This window comes from Nomascus leucogenys, chromosome 6 (genome assembly GCF_006542625.1).
Source record: "Nomascus leucogenys isolate Asia chromosome 6, Asia_NLE_v1, whole genome shotgun sequence".
Lineage (NCBI taxonomy): Eukaryota > Metazoa > Chordata > Mammalia > Primates > Hylobatidae > Nomascus > Nomascus leucogenys.
This window is the reverse complement of record NC_044386.1, coordinates 84,971,482-84,991,526: the sequence shown is the minus strand read 5'-3', so window position 1 is coordinate 84,991,526 and position 20,045 is coordinate 84,971,482. Positions and strand designations below refer to the sequence as shown.

Here is a 20,045-nt window from a genome sequence, read left to right as displayed (position 1 = left end):
ATTAATAGAATACTGTTCATTTTTTAGAAGTATTAAACTGTTTCATTTTTTCTGGAGCACCTTAAGTGTTTGTTGTATATAAAATATAAGCAATTGACTAAAAAGCATATTGTAAATGTAAGAATTTACTTTTTGGGTAATTTCCACATTACTGATATATTGCATACTATCTAGGTAAAAGTTAAACAGACTTTTAAGACAGTGATAACAAATATTGTTGAATGTGAATACCTATTAATGTGAGAAGTCACTGGGTTTAGGCAGAAGCAACTTTAATGGGATGAATGATTTTTGGTTGTTCACTTGTTTCCATAGTATTAGGGATTTCAAAATAATAGGGACACAGGGCTTTGACTCAACTTGGACTTGTGATGACATGTTGAGCTTTATAGCATATGATGTTCACTTTGGAATCACTTACACTTTTGTTTGTTTTCAAGGCATATTTCTCATTTTATGCATAAAGTTCCTTTTCCATCTCCTCAGAGACCACGGATTTTAGTTCAGGTAAGGTTTTTTTGTTTTCGATTGGGGGACCTATGAGTTGTTATTGGCTCTGTCAAAATGTAACATAAGAATAACAATTTTGAATGAGGAAAAAAACCTAATGAGATTTAGAGAGAACCAGATACTATTCCCTGTTGTAGTTTGGGCCCTTAATGTTTTATTAACTCCTCCCAGACATCTCCTGCTTTTCTTAGAGAAGGGGTTCAAGAATTAAAGAAGTAGGTTGAAGTAGACATTTGGAATACACAGAAAGGAACTTTTTTCCCTAAATTTGTTGTAGGTATTTGAAAGTTTGTGCTTTTGGCAGTCATTTAATAAGTTAAGGAAAAGTTGTGTGTGCATAAATTTCAAAACATAGATAAGAGTAATTACATTATTATATTGATACAGATAAAATATCTAGAAAAATATTATTTTGAGCTTTATATTCAGTCTGAATATCCACATGTCATTTCTGTCTTGTTTCCTGGTATTTAATGTAAGAAAATACATAGCACATTCAGTTTAAATACACACAAAAGATTGTTTTATGATGGAAGTTAACAAACTTTTTTGGTTATTGGTCATATACTAAATATTTTTAGTCTTGTCATCTGATCTCTGTCACAACTATTCAGCTCTTCTGTTACAGCACAAGAACAGCTAGCTAATATGTAAAGAATGAGCATGCCTATATTTCAGTAATACTTTATTTACAAAAACAGGCAATCTATGGATTTGCCATGTAGGCCATAGGTTTTTTGACCCTGGTATTATGGTATTAAATGAATAATTTAGTCTTTCAGTGTGAATTTGTTAAAATGGCATCAGGGGAAACCGTTGAGGACAGAAGAAAAGAGGATCCACAGTAAGAAGAATTAGTAGTTGAAAGGGGTCAGGACATGTTTTTCAAGATCTTAGTGAGTGATACAAAGTGTTCTGATACTGGTAAATGGATATACTGAAACTTCGTGGGCATAATCATTGTTTTATATATTTTTAACATAAAGTGGTGTTTTAAAGTTCATCTTTATGTTTCAAATTCTTTATTTTAAATCCTCTTCCAGTTATCACCACATGATAATCTGATTCTCAGTCAGCCTGTGTCTTCACCTCTTCCACTAAGGCAAGTAAAACCTCGTTTCTATTTATTTTTCTCTCAATCTAGCATGACATTCAAATATTTTCTTTTTCCTAGCTAAAATTTCAAATATTGATGGAAATACTTCTCATTTAACTACTACTTCTGTAAATTCCTTTTACTTAATGTTTGGGTTGCAGTTATTAATGAAAAAAGGAAACTTTTATAATAGTGTTTTGTATTTTGTGTATCTATTATCATCAAGTACCTACTATTGTGTAAGTGTGTGTGTGTATTTATATATGTAAATGATGAGAACAGTTATTTTTAGCTTTAACCTCTGAAGAACATTCAAATGCAATTTTTTCTTTTTAAAATGCAATTAATTTTAAATTTTACCCAAAAGAAAAAAAAAGTTCTAATTATTAAATTGTAGAATAGGACAATGTATTTTCTTACCTTAAAAGTTCAGAGAAATCATTAAGTATGTTTTCTCTACAGTATCCTTTCTTGAAATTTGATTAGCTGTGTATTTTTTTCATCAGAGAAATGGTTACAGTCTGATTAAGTTATATAGCAGATACCTAAGGGAGACCAGCTGCCATCTTTGACGTTAATTTTGTAAGAATTGCAGATTATTTCATCACTAGCTCTCAGCCCAGAGTGACAAATGTTTTCTTAACCTTTGTTTGAGCTGAAAATAAACTAGAAATAATGACTGAGACTATGTATGTCACTCTAAATTACGTAAAGGACTTTTTTAGGTAACAGCTTTATTGAGATATAATTCACATATCATATAATTCACCCAATTAAAGTGTACGATTCAGTAATTATATTCACAGAGTTCTGCAGCTATCACTGTAATAAATTTTAGAACATTTTCGTCACCCTAAAAAGAAACTCTTTACCCTTCAGCAGTTAACCTCCTTAATTCCTCCCATCTCTAACATACACATACTCCTCTCCAGCCCCAGTCAACCACTAATCTACATTCTGTCTCTATAGATCTGTCTATACTGGACATTTCATAGAAATGGAATCATACAATATGTAGTCTGGCTTCTTTGACTTAGATTAATGTTTTCAAGGTCTATCTATGTTGCCTTATGTATCAGTACTTCTTTTTATTGCCAAATAATATTTCATTGTATGGATATACATTTTATGTATCTGTTTATCAGTTGATAGACATTTGGGATAGTTACACATTTTGGCTACTATGAACTTACCCCGATTTTTTTGTGGACATATGTTTTCATTTCACCAAGAGGCTTTTGTTATTAGTTTTGCTTTATTTAAAAGATTATTCCAGTGAAACTAATTGTTTAGCATTATATAAACAAAATACTTGCTGGCTTACTGAACTATTTACTTTGTCAGTTCAGTATTTTGTTACTATATAGAAGGCCTAAGTTTATTGTTTTCATTATTAACTTGCTTTGTATGTGTATCTCATCATCTTGTACCTCTTGATTTCCTATCACTATTATCATTACAGTAGTAAAGATTATTCACAAAATTAAGTTTTAACGTGTATTTACCTTAAGGGAAGTGGGCCTGTAAGTCATATGGTTTTTCCGATAATTACATTGGAAGATAGGCCATGTTCAAAAAACTTCCATTTAAGGATTTGCTTTCAATCAAAGCATCCCTTTTATAAATTGCATTCTTTGTTTGGACATTATCTACATGACAGATCTTTTTATATGAAATGAAGCAGATGACTTTTCATTTTCCATATTGAATACAGTACAAAAGAATGATTTTGGAATCTCCTAAAACTGCATTGTTTTCATAGTGTGTTTGTGATGCAGTGTTTTCCCTGCATCATAGCAGCAATCATGTTTAACGGTGAATATATAATACAAATTGTACCCTAATCAACATATATAATACAAATCCTACTCTAATCAACTACTTTTGCCCATTGTTTTAGATAATGAGGTGTTTGGATCATTATTTTTTAATTATATATTTTTGTTTGGATTGACAGTGGTGGCAAGTTTTCAACACTACTGCAGAATTTAGGCCCTGAAAATGCTGTGACACTACTGGTGTTTGCAGTAACAGAACATAAAATTCTTATCCATTCCCTACGGCCGTCCGTGCTTACTAGTGTGACAGAAGCATTAGTGTCTGTGAGTATCACAGTTTCTTATTGGCAGTCAATTTAGTTTAAACTTAGTTTATATAACTTAAAGCCATTTTAATACTTAACTAAAATTCAGAGAGTAATGAATTTGTGTTTTTTGAAAGCAGTTTTGATTTCCTGACCATTAACTCTAGTTATAATTATTTAATTCATTATCAGGCATTAGGCTGTAGGTAATACTTAAAAGACAGTTTTTTGTGTGTGCTGATAAATTATGCTTCAGTGTTAAAAAGCTAAATACTCTCCTATCTTTTGTTTATCCAAGATGATTTTCCCTTTCCACTGGCCATGCCCATATGTTCCTCTCTGCCCACTGGCTTTAGCAGATGTCTTGAGTGCACCATGTCCATTCATAGTAGGGATTGATTCAAGATACTTTGATCTCTATGATCCTCCACCAGATGTCAGTTGTGTTGATGTAGATACCAACACTATTTCTCAGTAAGTACATTTTAGTGATTCTACATCTATATTTTACAACTTTGTAGCATATGTATGTAACTGTATATTTTATGATTGTTAAGTAGGATTCTTTTAAGATATATTGTTTTCCTTGTTATGTGGGGTAATCACCGTCTTTGAATCAGACCTTATTATGCGTCAATGGAGTAGATTTAGAGTATTAAAGAAGATTTTGTTGGAAGGACTATACCTTTTATCCTCAGGCTTTCAATATTTAAGAAACATTTTAATGTTAGGCTTGCTTAGAAATTTAGCCAAAGGAGGCCGGGTGCGGTGGTTCATGCCTGTAATCCTAGCACTTTGGGAGGCCAAGGTGGTCAGATCACCTGAGGTCAGGAGTTCGAGACCAGACTGACCAACAAGGAGAAACTCCATCTCTACTAAAAATACAAAATTAGCTGAGAGTGGTGGCACGTGCCTGTAATCCCAGCTACTCGGGAGGCTGAAGCAGGAGAATTGCTTCAACCCGGGAGGCGGAGGTTGTGGTGAGCTGAGATCGCACCACTGCACTCCAGCCTGGGCAACAACAGTGAAACTCCGTCTCAAAAAAAGAAAAAAGAAAAAGAAATTTAGCCAAAGGGAAATTGAGGTTAGAAATAGAAAAAGTTTATTTCCCTTTAATGCTATGAGTATAGGTGAAATCACAAATTGAATTAAAACACCATTCTTTGATTAATATTTCAATCCTATTTCTAGTCTTTTATAATACTATTAGAATACTTAAATATAGGCTGGGCATGGTGGCTGATGCTTATAATCCCAGCACTTTGGGAAGCCAAGGTGGGCGGATCACTTGAGGTCAGGAGTTCGAGACCAGCCTGGCCAGCATGGTAAAACCCTGTCTCTACTAAAAATACAAAAATTAGCTGGACGTGGTGGCAGGTAATCCCAGCTACTCCAGAGACTGAGGAAGGAGAATCGCTTGAACCCGGGAGGCGGAGGCTGCAGGAACCGAGATTGCACCACTGCATTCCAGCCTGGGCAACGGAGGGAGACTCTGTCTCAAAAAAAAAAAACAAAAAAACAAAAAAACAAACCATCATAGTAAAATAAATGCTTTAAAATTTTAAAATAACTTTAAAATTATACATAATTTCATTATCTTTACACCCTAGGAATGCAAGGATTTTATGTTTTCATTTCTTTGCATTGAATTTATATGTAAGTTATAGCTATCAGAACTATTTTTAAAGCCTTTTTATAATTCTGTATTGTTTTGTGTCCCTTATTTTAAATTTAATCACGCTTAATCTATTCAGGGAAGAGGAAATTGATGCACTGTCCACATTGCACCCCCAGGACATGCTTATAATAACTATGATTTAGTCTAATAAAGCCCAAAACCTGGTACAGCTCTTACACTTAAATATGTAAATGTGAAGTAGGTTTTTCTCCTTTTTTAAAAAGGGACAGGGTCTTACTCTGTCACTCAGGCTGGAGTGCAGTAGCATGATCATAGCTCACTGCCAAATTTCTGGGATCAAACAATCCTCCTGCCTCAGCCTCCCACGTAGCTAGGGCTACAGGTGTGTACCACCATGCCTGGCTAATTTTTTTTTTTTTTTTTTTTTTTGAGACGGAGTCTCGCTTAGTCACCCAGGCTGGAGTACAGTGATACGATCTCAGCTCAATGTAAGCTCTGCCTCCCGGGTTCACACCATTCTCCTGCCTCAGCCTCCCGAGTAGCTGTGACTATAGGCACCCGCCACCATGCCCGGCTAATTTTTTTGTATTTTTAGTAGAGACGGGGTTTCACCATGTTAGTCAGGTTGGTCTTGATCTCCTGACCTCGTGATCCGCCTGCCTCAGCCTCCCAAAGTGCTGAGATTATAGGTGTGAGCCACCGCGCCTGGTCATGCCTGGCTAATTTTTTAAAATGAGAAGGGGTCTTGCAGTGTTGTCCCAGCTGGTTTGGAATTCCTGACCTCATGTGATCCTCCCTCCTTGGCATCTCAAAGCATTGGGATTATAGGCATGAGCCACCACACCCAGTTTTTCTCCATTTTTAAATAAGAGCTTTTTATCTTAAAGCTTTTTTTGAAAAAAATGTTTACTTTTTATTTTTTTGAGACAATGTCTCGTTCTGTCGCCCAGGCTGGAGTGTGCAGTGGTGTAATCTCAGCTCACTGCAACCTCTTCCTTCCAGGTTCAAGCGATTCTCCTGCCTCAGCCTCCCAAGTAGCTGGGACTACAGGTGTGCACCACCACACCTGGATAATTTTTGTATTTTTAGTAGAAAGGGGTTTTCACCGTGTTGGCCAGGCTGGTCTCGAACTCCTGGCCTCAGGTGATCTGCCTGCCTCGGCCTCCCAAAGGGCTGAGACAGCCTAAAGCTTTTCGATTTAATTATGAAACCTTAGATTCGTTCTCAGTCTTGTCACATGTCAAAACCTCAAGTGCCTAAACCATTAGAAAAGTTTAGCAGAAAATGAATGTTCTGTTATAAAGCATGCATACTGTCAAAAAGTTTTTATTCATAGAAAGCCTAACCAAGAAAATATGAAATATATTTTATGCATTAAAGCCATTTTACATATGGCATCAATAGATTCAATGATTCTTTACCATCAACATTTCATTCTTTACCAGAACTGTTTAATACTTTTAAACATTAAAGTAATAAAACTTTTCCTTGCCAGTTTAATGTTACATGATGTAATATTTTTTAATTGAAATTAACAGTGGTAAGAGTGTATACTGTGTTTATTATGGTGATAAATTGTATTTTCCCCCTTATAATGGCTCTTAATTTGTGACAAAAAATTTTCTTGGCTAGGTGTGATGACTCATACCTGTAATCTCCACACTTTGGGAGGCTGAGGCAGGAGGATCACTTGAGGCCAGAAGAGACCCCTTTTATACAAAAAATTTAAAAATTAGAAAAAGAATTTTGTCTTCCTACTTACTATTTTTTCTTTCTTTCTTGAAGTTGCTGAGGTCTGAACTCTTTTCTTTCTGCTTTGATCACTAATGAGTTAAAGAACCAAAGAAAGATGAGTTGTTTGTGCTCATGAATTCTTGCCATTACCACCCTCCCAAACCGGTGGAGGACTAGACTAGCAAACTGACAGCTTTCTACTTTCCTTCAATTAGAATTTCTGAAGCCCCAGCCTGAAATTTGAAAGAAAAACAAATCCCAAGTATGGAATTTTTGGTTTCTTTTCCCCTTCCCTGTCTGTTTTAAGTATATATAATACAGACTATTTTTAAATATCAAGAAATTTCTGAAGAAAGGGAAAGAAATTAATATGTATGTACCAAGTGTAAAGCTACATGTGTAGCGTAAGTTATCTCATGTTATTCTCCATACTTTGTGAGGTCGTTGCTTTTTTTTTTTTTTTTTTTTGGAGACAGAGTCTCGCTCTGTTGCCCAGGCTGGAGTGCAGTGGTGTGATCTCAGCTCACTGCAAGCTCCACCTCCCAGGTTCACGCCATTCTCCTGCCTCAGCCTCCCGAGTAGCTGGGACCACAGGCGCCCACCACCATACCCGGCTAATTTTTTGTATTTTTTAGTAGAGACGGGGTTTCATCGTGTTAGCCAGGATGGTCTCGATCTCCTGACCTCATGATCTGCCTGCCTCGGCCTCCCAAAGTGCTGGGATTACAGGCGTGAGCCACCGTGCCCAGCCGAGGTAGTTCTTATTAACTCTTCTGACAAATAAGGAAACCAAAGCTTAGATTTTTAAGCGATTTATCAAAGGGCACATAGCTTATGTTGTCAGAACTGCATTTTAAAGCCATTACTGTTTGACTCCAAAACTAATGCTTCTACCACTAATTATTGGGTAACTATATAATGTGTGTATGTCATAAAATAATGTAGTAATCTTGTAAGTGGAAGTCTCATGAGTAAATATACATTTACTCATAAGATGATCTTTTTTATAAGAAGATGATCATAGACCAAACTCAAGTACTTCAAAAAATTCCCTTACCCAGCCAAGTTTTAGAGTGAAGATATCAAGAGGCAGAGGCAGAAATTATGGCAGTAAGTAACAGTAATTAGATGTGATCAGATGATACCAAGATGTTGTTCATTCATTTACGCCACAAACATATCCCGCGTGCTTTTTTTTGCTAGGCACTGGGAATAAAATGGCAAACCACATATTCTCCTTTCTCTTAAGACACTCATAATTAAGTCTAGCAAGACAGGCACTATGCAGTGAATGGTAAGACACAGTGGGAAAGCTGTGTTACTGAGTTTCATCAAGAAAATAATTTTAAAAAGTATTTCTACGTTGCGTTCTTACTATAACACAGGATCCCGTTGGTCACATTGTAAATGTAACAACACCTTCACAGCAGGACATCTGCAGTTTGACTCTGCCCTATCTTTATTTTTATTCTCATTTGTGGAAAGATAGAGGGGACAAATTCCAAGGCAGTCATTTTTGTTCAGCTTAAGCTTTCTTATCCCACTCTTTTTTCTTTGTTTACTTTTCAAAGTGATATTTCCCTTTTTTGTTCTGTAGGAAGTTTAGGGAATATAAAAAGGTTCAGCAAGTTCCACTACACACCTGTGCTATGTTGTTCTGTGGTGGTTAGAATATGAGTGTTTTACTTTTCTTTTCTTTTTCTATACATTTTTCAAGTTTTCCAAAATGAATATTCATTGCTTTTGAAATAAAAAAAACTGATTCAATAAAAAGTAGTCAGCTGGTCACAGTGCCTTTTGCCTGTAATCGTAACACTTTGAGAGGCAGAGGCCAGGAGGATTCCTTAAGATGTGGAGTTCGAGACCAGCCTGGGCAACAAAGCAAGACCTCATCTCTACAAAATAAAAATTAGCAGGCTGTAGGGGTGCGCGCCTGTAGTCTCAGCTGCTTGGGAGGCTGAGGCCTGCTTGGGAGGACCACTTGAGCCTGGGAGTTAAGACTGCAGTAAGCCGTGATCATGCCACTGCACTCCACCCTTGGTGACAGAGTGAGACGTTGTCTCTCTCTTTTTTTAAGTGGAGTCATTAAAGCCATATTTAAGTCCAAATGCTTTGCAATGCTCTATCACCATGCTCTTTTCTACACCTACCCCATGTATGGGTTAGAGACCAACTGTGTTGTAATAGCTATAATAAAGGAGATTATAGGAGCCTGTCCCAGAAACAAAGATACAATAGTTCCTCCCTTACCCACAGTCTGGCTTTCCATGGTTTCAGTTATCTGTGGCCAACTACAGTCTGAAAGTACATGAGTACAGTACAATAAGTTATTTTGAGAGAGCCCACTTTCACATAACGTTTATTAAAGTATATTGTTATAATTCTATTTTATTATAAATTATAGTTATTGATCCCTTACTGTGCCTAATTTATAAATTGAACTTTATCATAGGTATATATGCTTGGGAAAAAACATAGCAAATATGGGGTTCTGAACTGTCTGTGATTTCAGGCACCCACTGGGGGTCTTGGAATGTATCCCCTACAGATAAGTGGGGAACTGCTTTATCATTTTTAACAGATCCTCTTTTATAGTTATATAAGTATTTCACAATGTTATACTTTATTCAAGTAATTTAGTATTATAGGTTATTTCTTTTTTGAAAGAAACAAAAATGATCCTTACTTATACTCTTAGGAAAATAAGAAACTAAGTATTTAAATATACCAAAGTATTTTGATAAGCTCTGTGGATCATGAGTTTACTGAAAGTTTTTGTAGTGCTTTTTCTTACAGTATTTAAGAAAAAAACTTATGGTAGGATTTTTCTAGTATTTAGGTGTCTAAGCACACTTAAATGGAGATTAAGAGTAAAGATCACCACATTAAGCTTTATGGTGATTAGCAAGATTCCAAAGCAACTAGAATTTACTCAGTATAAATATAAACTTGTGAACTATATTTAATACAAGGTTCTACCCTCATACAAATTAATTTTTGTATATTCAACATGCCAATTTACCCCTGTAGGATTTTTCTCTTGTTAATGCAAATATTTTGTATGTTTTTCATTTTTCATTCAATGTGTTTAATCTTTTCCCACTTTTATATATAACAGATATATACCTTCCCCCTCCAAAAGACCATGTAACAAATATATTCCTGTTGTTATTTAATCTTAGAATTGGTGACAAGAAAAACGTAGCCTGGAAGATACTTCCAAAGAAGCCATGTAAAAATCTGATGAACACACTGAATAATTTGCATCAGCAATTGGCAAAATGTAAGTGAATAACTGAATTAAAGGAGGTAATTTAATCTGAAAAAGGGACTCCAATTACTTTGCCTTACTTATAAAAGAATAATGTTTATTTTATCTAGCAGAAAGTGGTTTTACCATTTTAAAGGCAGATGATCATTAAAGCAAAATTTGTTAGAAGATGAATGAGAGATGTATAAAATGTGTATTTTTTTTTTTTTTTTTTTGAGACAGAGTCTCACTGTGTCGCCAGGCTGGAGTGCAAAACATGTATTTTATATCTACCAAATTTTTATAGAACCATCTTAAAATAATAAAATTCAAAAGGATGTTAAGGTGGTTAATTTTACCATTACTGAAATACCATGGAAAAAATGTGGGGTTCCACCTTTATACTGTTTTTTTTTTTCTCTTTTGAGACACAGTCTTGCTTTCTCACCCAGGTTATAGTGCAATGGCACAAACATGGCCCACTACAGCTTTGACCTCCTGGGCTCAAGTAGTCTTCCCACTTCAGCCTCCTGAGTAGCTGGGACTACAGACACAATGAGGCACTACGCCTGGCTAATTTTTTAATTTGTTATAGAGACAGGGTCTTACTATGTTGTCCTGGGCTCAAGCAGTTCTCCCTCTTCGACTTCTCAAAGTGCTGGGATTACAGGCATGAGCCACCATGCCTGGCCTATTTTTTTCATACATAGAATAGAAAGTTAGTTTTGAAAATTGAAGACAAATGATGTAAACTACATTAGAAAATGCTGATGATTTCAGTGGGGTAAGAGCTTTTCACCTTCAGTGGATCTTAATGCTGTGCTTATCTTTTAAAAATGTTTTTTATTTTTCTGTGTGCCTATCTTAAAGTTTGAAAATCAAAGTTTGCCAATAGCGTTAAGAAATTAATCAAGGGCCGGGCGCGGTGGCTCATGCTTGTAATCCCAGCACTTTGGGAGGCCGAGGCAGGCGGATCACAAGGTCAGGAGATCGAGACCACGGTGAAACCCCGTCTCTACTAAAAATACAAAAAAATTAGCCGGGCGTGGTGGCGGGCGCCTGTAGTCCCAGCTACTCGGAGAGGCTGAGGCAGGAGAATGGCGTGAACCCGGGAGGTGGAGCTTGCAGTGAGCCGAGATTGCGCCACTGCACTCCAGCCTGGGCGACAGAGCAAGACTCTGTCTCAAAAAAAAAAAAAAAAAAAAAAGGAATTAATCAAAATGAAAATTGATTAGGATATGGAATATTTCTATTTAAAAAGCTTATATGAGAATATATCTTGTCCAGAGTTACTGATAAGGAAAATTAAACCTTCATTTCTTTATCTAATCTTCTTGGTATTATAGCAGATGACCCATTTAGAATCCATAACTTAATACTTATTATATAAAGTACAGTCAATAGTGATATAGCAGTATTTGATTCCTTAAGATGTAGCTGTAGTCTCAACTGCTTGGGAGGCTGAGGCAGGAGGACCATGCGGGAGGACCACTTGAGCCTGGGAGTTAAGACTGCAGTGAGCCGTGATCATGCCACTGCACTCCACCCTTGGTGACAGAGTGAGATGTTGTCTCTCTTTTTTTTTTTTTTTAAAGTGGAGTCATTAAAGCTATCTTTAAGTCCAAATGCTTTGCAATGCTTTATCACCATGCTCTTTTCTACTGATAAGGAAAATTAAACCTTCATTTCTCTATCTAATCTTCTTGGTATTATAGCAGATGACCCATTTATGTAATACACATTTATGTATTAGGTACAACATAAGCATAGGAGGTAGCCTACACCCTTGAGTATTCATCATAGTGTATAGTGTAGTTGGAAATAGACATGGATGAAAACAGTATTTACAAAGTACACTTCATAACAAGTAGATGATTCCAAAGTAGCTCATAAGTATTGGGATATTAAACAAATTACATAAAACATAACAAAATTTTGCCTTATGGAACAAATAAATCATGCATGTAATATCATTTGTTACCTAGTTAATTGCTTTCTAAAAGTGTTTGCACTTCTTTTGAATGGCTAAGAAGCCCAACTATTGTAGCAATATTTAAATATTATTAACATTGGCTGGGCAGGGTGGCTCAGGCCTGTAATCCCAGCACTTTGGGAGGCTGAGGCAGGCAGATCGCTTGAGTCCAGCAGTTTGAGACCATCCTGGGCAACATGCTGAAACCTTGTCTCTACAAAAAGTACAAATATGTATATATATATTTTTGTATATATATATTTATTTATTTATAGATTTTATATATATATATATATATATATAAAACCAATGAAATAGCCCATTCAACTTTTGTGAAAGGCAGAATCTCAAAGGTTAAAACTACAAACATTTAAATAATACTGATAATTAAGGACTCTATAATGCTTTATAGCTTCAGAGCACATTCACATACATTCTTTTACATTACAACTATGAGAATGAGGTTGAAGGAGGTGTATAGTAGCTTCTTACAGATCATACAGTTAACAAGGATGAAGCTGGGATTAAAACCTAGGCTTTCTTGGCTGAACGTAGTGGCTCACACCTGTAATCCCAGCACTTTGGGAGGCCGAGGCAGGTGGATAACCTGAGGTCAGGAGTTCGAGACCAGCCTGGCCAACATGGTAAAACCCCGTCTCTACTAAAAATACAAAAATTACCTGGATGTGGTGGCGCATGCTTGTTGTCCCAGCTACTTGGGAGGCTGAGGCTGGAGAATAGCTTGAACCTGGGAGGCAAAGGTTGCCATGAACCAAGATTGTGCCACTGCACTCCAGCCTGGGAGACAGAGCGAGACTCCATCTGAAAAAACAAAACAAAACAAAACAAAACAAAACAAACAAACAAAAAAAAACAAAAAAAAAACCCTAGGCTTTCTGGTTCCAATGCCTTACGTTCTTCCAGTATTTTCACTTTTTTAGACAATAAGAACTCCAAAAACTCTCGAAGATGATTAATTGTTCCTTATATTTTAAAATTTTGAAGTAATAACAAACTTTTTTCCTGACCCTTTGACATTAGATGCTTCATGACCTGTGAATAGAATGTATTTCCTACCCAGTACATTCTTTGATATCACTACAATGTAACCATAAAAATCAGGAAGTTAACATTGAGCATTTCTGCTGTCCTAATCCTCAGACTACATTCAGGTTTTGCCAGTTGTCATAATAATGTTCTTTATAACAAAAGGATCCAGTTCCAAGTCAGGTGTTGTACGTAGTTTCGAGTCTCTTTATTTGCCTTTCCTCCTGAACAGTTCCTCAGGTTCTCTGCCACCTTTGAAGATTATACTTACCATTGTAGAATTGTCCATGGTGTGGGTTTGTCTGAGCATTCTCATAATAAATACAGGCCACCCATCTATTTTCTTTTTTTTGAGACAGGGTGTCTCACTGTGTCACCCAGGCTGGAGTGCAGTGGCGCGATCACGGTTTATGGCAGCCACAAGCTCCCAGGCTCAAGTGATCCTCCCACCTCAGCCTCCTGAGAAGCTGGGACTACAGACACATGCCACCACACCCAGCTAATTAAAAAAAAAAAAATTTCTGTAGAGATGGAATCTCACTATATTGCCAAGCTGGTCTTGAACTTCTGGGCTTAAGTGGTCCTCCCACTGCAGCCTCCTAAAGTGCTAGGATTACAGATGTGAGCCACTGCACCCAGCCCAGGTCACACATCTTTGACAGGAATATCACAGAAGTGATGCTGTGTCTCTCTCATTGCATCCTTATATCAGATCGCACACTATTTTGCTTTGTCCCATTATTGATGAAGATATTCACTTCGATCACTTGATTAAGGTGGTGTCTACTAGACTTCTCTACTATAAAATTACACGTTTACTATCTAATGGCTTTAGCATTGAATTGTCCAGGAAGAAGAATTGTTTTTTATATTTTAATCCTTGTGTGTTCTTCCTGTAGGTACTTATATTTAAAAAAAAAAAAAAACGGAAAGAAGAACTGTTGCATTTGCCCTGCACCCAGTTTGCACCGGGTAAATGCAATAGTTTTTCTTTCCCTTTTTTTAAAGTCTGTTTTCAATAAGTAAGACAAAAACATGAATGAATACAAGAGGGAATGTCACTGCCACTTTGAAAAAGACATATATGTAATATATAAAATATGTATGTTTTATATATATTCATATGGAAAGAGTGTGAGAGCAAGTATATGCACATAACATGCAAAGTGGCTGGGCATGGTGCCTCATGCCTATAATCCCAGCACTTTGGGAGGCCTAGGCAGGCAGATCACCTGAGGTCAGGAGTTCGAGACTAGCCTCGCCAACATGGTGAAACCCCGTCTCTACTGAAAATACAAAAATTAGCTGGGCATGGTGATGGGCACCTGTAATCCCAGCTACCCAGGAGGCTGAGGCAGGAGAATCTCTGGAGCCCGGGAGGTGGGGGCTGCAGTGAGCTGAGATTGTGCCACTGTACTCCAGCCTGGGTAACAGACCAAGACTCTGTCTCAAAAAAACAAAAAAAAAGAAAAAAAACCATGCAAAACTTTTGAGGGAAAGGGGAGCAATTTTTGAAATATTTTCATATTTTCAAATGTACTAGTTTATGTATAATCTCACCATAATCACTTGATGGTGAGAGAACAATGGAGACAATTCTGTATGAAGATTTGAGAGATCTGAGTTTATGTTCCTTTTTTATTATTCTCCTTATTTCTGTGTCAGGTCATTTCCCCTCTCAGGGCATGTGCAAAATGGTAGTGGTGTGGGAGGTATAGATGACATGGTTGTTCAGATTCTTTCTGAACAATGCCAATACTTGGTGAGCCTATGAATGATATATATTCTGACATATATTTATGTTGAACAGCTTTCTGATATTCTGTTGCTTTCTCGGTTATAATCATTATAACTTATATATAGTTATTTTAGAACATGAACTTAAAAAAAATTTGTAAAGACAGAATCTCTCTATGGTGCCCAGGCTAGTCTTGAACTCCTAGCCTTGGTCTAGGATTACACGCATGAGCTACCATGACCGGCCTGAACATTTTTTTCCTGGTGGTAGTGAGATAAACGGGTCGCTTTGTGTTTAATTTGGATAAAATTTACTCAACGGAGCCTACAAAATGCTATGGCAAGCTTTGCTAAGGTTTACATGTGATTAAGTTATGTAAACAAAGAGTTGAGGTAGCTTGGGTCCTTTTGAAAATACAACAAAATTATAGTGGTACCATCAGGAGTGTTTTGTGAGTTTGGAGAAAACACTAACACTGTATGTCTTCACAGTGCAGCAGAGACCGAGAGATGATGGACTCATGGATTTAGCAGTGAATGACTATGATTTTAATTCTGGAAAGAGGTTGCACATGATAGATTTGGAAATCCAAGAGGCATTTTTGTTTTTCATGGCCTCTATTTTAAAAGGTTACAGATCATACTTAAGGCCAATAACACAAGCCCCATCTGAGACAGCCACAGATGCAGCCTCTCTCTTTGCCCTACAAGGTGAGTGACTGCATAGTTTTAAAGCTTTCAGGTTATTGAGCTTAACTTTGTGATGATTCATTTGCTGTCTGTATTAATAGCTCATATTTATGAGAATACATACCTATTTTGAGGAGAATGTGAATACCAGCTTTGTTGGTTACCCATTTCCATAGGACTAGTTATTTTTCAGGCATATTAGATATAATCCCATTAGCAGATATGCAGAAGAAAAGTATAGAGCCTCCCAACCATGTACCGACTACACTTTTGTGTCACATGTGTATTGAGATACTGATACTTTCAGCTTTCAGAGCAGCAGGCAGTGTTGGGGATACAGAGGAACCCCTGGAATGGTCACCTCCAGGCTTGAATAACCTCATTTGTTTTATTTCAGTATACTTTACAAATATTTTCAAATATTATGTACTTTACAAATATTTACAAATATTTCCTATCTGTGCCATGAAGTAAAAAAAGTTGGGAAGTTCTGGAGTGCAACTGGTTTTATAATACATATTTACTTTCTTTTGTAGTATTTAACATTTGAAAGAGAAATCCATTTAATAAGTATATATTGAGTACCTCCGAATGCTAGGCATTGGATATATAGTGGTATGCAAAAGAGACATGGCCAAAAAAAAAGTAAAAGTTGAGAGACATGGTTATTTCTCTCAGAGAGCTTGTAGTCAAGAGGATAGGCAATTGGAAATAATGAGTGAACAACTTTAGTTCACAACCTCATATCACAGAAGGCTTTTCTGAAGAAGTAACATCTGATCCATGATCTGAAAGATGAGTAGAAATTAGCCAGACAAAGGTAAAGTAGGAGAGTGTTTTAGGCAGAGAGAACGGTTTACACAGTCCCTGAGACTGGAAAGAGCTTGAATTCCTGGGCCTGAAAGAAGGCCCAAGTGCAGTGTAACTGAGCATAATTAGTAAGGTGAATCAGGAAATAAACCTTTTCTCTGTTTTCAATAAGTAAGACACAAACATGAATGAATACGAGGGAATGTTACTGCTGCTTTGAGAAAGCCATTTTTATATATATGATATATATATTTATATGGAGAGAGTGTGAGAGCAAGTATGTGTACATAATATGCAAAGCTTTTGGGGAAAGGAGAGCAATTTTCAAATATGCTAGTTTATAATCTTCAAGATGGTGAGAGAACAGTGGAGACAGTTCTGGATGAAGATTTGAGAGATCTGGGTTTATGTTCCTTTATTACTATTCTCCTATTTCTTTGTCAGGTCATTTTCCCTCTCAGGGCACGTGCGAAATGGTGGTGGTGTGGGAGGTATAGATGACATGGTTGTTCAGATTCTTTCTAGTGCAAATATTCTGTGAATCTATGAATGATATCATATATTCTGACATTATATATTTATGTTGAACAGCTTTCTTAAGAAGCCGGGACCGGTCACATCAAAAATTCTATAACATGATGACCAAAACACAAATGTTTATTCGCTTCATTGAAGAATGTTCTTTTGTTAGTGACAAAGATGCAAGCCTGGCATTTTTTGATGATTGTGTAGATAAAGTAAGTAACGGTACATCTACAGTGCCCTAACTTATTTTGTGTGACTGTTATAAATGTTATGAGTTACAGTTTCTATTTATAGCTTTTAATGAAATTGAAATTAATTTCATTTTCATCATTGACCACTTATAATGAAAGTTTTGGTAGCCTGCTAGAAATTATAGAATGCACCTCTTACAATTACCTTGTAGAATTTTACTAAATCATAAGTTTTATTTTAGCAATCAGGTCCCTAACCCTCCCTGTCCACTTACAAAACCGGGAATTTTTTGCCAGCCTGTGCACCTCCAACTTGAACGTCTGTAATTTTCACCTCTCCTTTTTGTCTGATATGGGTTATCACATGCTGAAAGTAGGTGTAAAAGTATAATAAATGTTTCACCTGAATATTTCTACAATTGCGAATGAGTTCGTAGCTTAATTAGTTCTGTAATTTTAAATTTATGTATGAAACCTTTCCCTTCAGTCCTAATATCGTTAGGTAGGACAGAGCAAGGCAGGTATTCATGCTGGAGAGAGAGGAGGTAGTAGGATGGTAGTCCAGAGAGGGGTTTCAAAACCTAAATAGGGTGGAGAGAGAGGAACAGCCTAGCTGGAATGTCAGAGCCCAAGCCAGGTAAGGAGAGTATTCCTGCAGAGGCATGGTCTAACATGGAGAATCAGAGGACAGGCAGTTTAAAGAGGGTGTCCATGTTCAGGGGTAGACTGCTACAGGGTGTCAGAACCTAAACAGGATGAGAAGAGCACTCATACAGAGGTGAGGACAACATGCAGTGTCAGAGTCTGAGCAGGGTGAGGAGAGTATCCTCATGGGGATAGCAAGGGAAGCAAATGACATGTCTGAGTTTCATCTAGCTGAGAGAGGTGCCAGCATGGTGGGGCAGGATTTGATCTGGAGGGGGTTGTCAAAACCACATTAAGGTGAAGAAGTCATCTGTGTGGGAGAGGGGTGGTGGTGCAGATGGGAGAATGTTACATATGGGGGAGATTGATCAAATAAGTATATTAAAGATAATAAAGTTTCTTTTTTTTTTTTTTTTTTTGAGATGGAGTCTCGCTCTATCACCCAGGCTGGAGTGCAGTGGTGCGATCCCGGCTCACTGCAAGCCCCGCCTCCTGGGTTCACACCATTCTCCTGCCTCAGCCTCCCAAGTAGCTGGGACTACAGGCGTCCACCACCACGCCTGGCTATTTTTTTGTATTTTTTTAGTAGAGACGGGGTTTCACCGTGTTAGCCAGGATGGTCTCGATCTCCTGACCTCATGATCCGCCTGCCTCTGCCTCCCAAAGTGCTGGGATTACAGGCGTGAGCCACCACACCTGGCCAAAGATAATAAAGTTTCTTATTGAGAGAAGAGATTTACAAATACAGAGGTGAAGAAAACTAAGTTGAACCCCGTAGTGTTGGAATAGAATTGGAGATTTGGTGTAGTATCATTGGTTTTCAATGATAGATACAGAAATAAATGTAGATGTAAGTACGTGTGTCTGTGTGTATATACACATATATTCCCTACCTCTGTACATTGAGAGGACCTGGAAGCAGCCACACCCCAAAAGCAATGAGCACACCTAATGTATAGATTTTGACTTCTAAATACCATTCTCCACTAAAAGAATCAGGACTCAGAGAAATGGCCAGCCCCAGGTTTAGGGCAAGGACATTATTAGGCAATAAGACCTGAAATATCTTGTGCTAGAAAACCAAGAATTGCTCTAAGAATGATGGAGACGTGTTACAACAAAATACACACACAGAAGTCAATTTGAAGGGATTTCCACAGGCAAATCTAGGACAATTTGAGCATCAAATGTTAGTAACAGATTAGCCCATTGAGTAAGAAGCCATGAGTGTACACAGATATCAATCAACTGAAGGTCATCTGATGAGAAGCAGGATCTTACATAGTTATTAAGGACCTCCCCACAAAATGCATATTAATGACAAAAGAGAAAAGAGTAACTTTATCGTGGAAAAGCCTGGCAAATACCATTTTAATCAAGTTATCAAAATGAACATCATCTATAACGGGACAAGTCAACATTGTGTAATAGGTTACAATGAGAATGCAACATCAATTCTGTAATATTCCTGCAAAAATGTGTGATCTGTATAATCTCAAGGAAATACCAAACACATATTAAATGATATTCTACAAAATACCTATTCTGTAATCTACAAAATATTAAGGTTAAGAAAATAAAGTAAAAATGGAGAAGAAACTTGTCTAAAGTGAAGTAAGAAGACTTGACAACCAAATGCAGTGCTTAGTTAAGAACTAGATCCTTTTGGCATAACATTATTAGGTTAATCGACAAAACTTGAATGTGGTTTGAGGATTACATAGTAGTAATGTATTAGTGTGTTGATTTCCTGTAATAATGTATCAATGTTAATTCCCAGTTGATTGTATTTCTGTAGGAGAATGTCTTTGTAGGAAGCATAAAAGTATTCAGGGGTGATGATGGGTCATCAGCTCAGCAGCTTACTCTCAAAGATTAAGGGAAGAAGTTACTTATACTATACTTAAACTTTCCTGTAAATTTGTATTTGAATAGGTATATAGTATCCATGATCTTATGGCCATGATAATAGAAAAAAGGAAGAAATAAAAGCTTTATTATATATGATCACAACAATTTGTAATGTTAAAATTATTTTTAAAAGTCCATCACTTTCAAATTTATGTGACTGTGAAAGAAAATCAGTGGGGTTTTTTTTAACACAACAGCCAAAATA

At 36.7% G+C, this 20,045-nt stretch overlaps 1 protein-coding gene across 5 annotated transcripts in view; it reads left to right on the top strand.

Moving 5' to 3' along the window:
- Positions 1 to 20,045, top strand: part of DENND4A (DENN domain containing 4A) — a 138,119-nt gene that overhangs the window by 66,234 nt on the left and 51,840 nt on the right. For 4 of the 5 annotated variants that reach the window (XM_003267112.4, XM_030814588.1, XM_030814587.1 and 1 more), the window contains 7 exons: positions 441 to 507; positions 1,554 to 1,612; positions 3,564 to 3,708; positions 3,988 to 4,163; positions 10,245 to 10,345; positions 15,561 to 15,779; positions 17,160 to 17,305. In XM_003267112.4, the coding sequence (XP_003267160.2) occupies positions 441 to 507; positions 1,554 to 1,612; positions 3,564 to 3,708; positions 3,988 to 4,163; positions 10,245 to 10,345; positions 15,561 to 15,779; positions 17,160 to 17,305 (913 nt within the window). The remainder of the gene's footprint in view (positions 1 to 440; positions 508 to 1,553; positions 1,613 to 3,563; positions 3,709 to 3,987; positions 4,164 to 10,244; positions 10,346 to 15,560; positions 15,780 to 17,159; positions 17,306 to 20,045) is intronic. The other variant, XM_030814590.1, reaches the window with a different exon arrangement.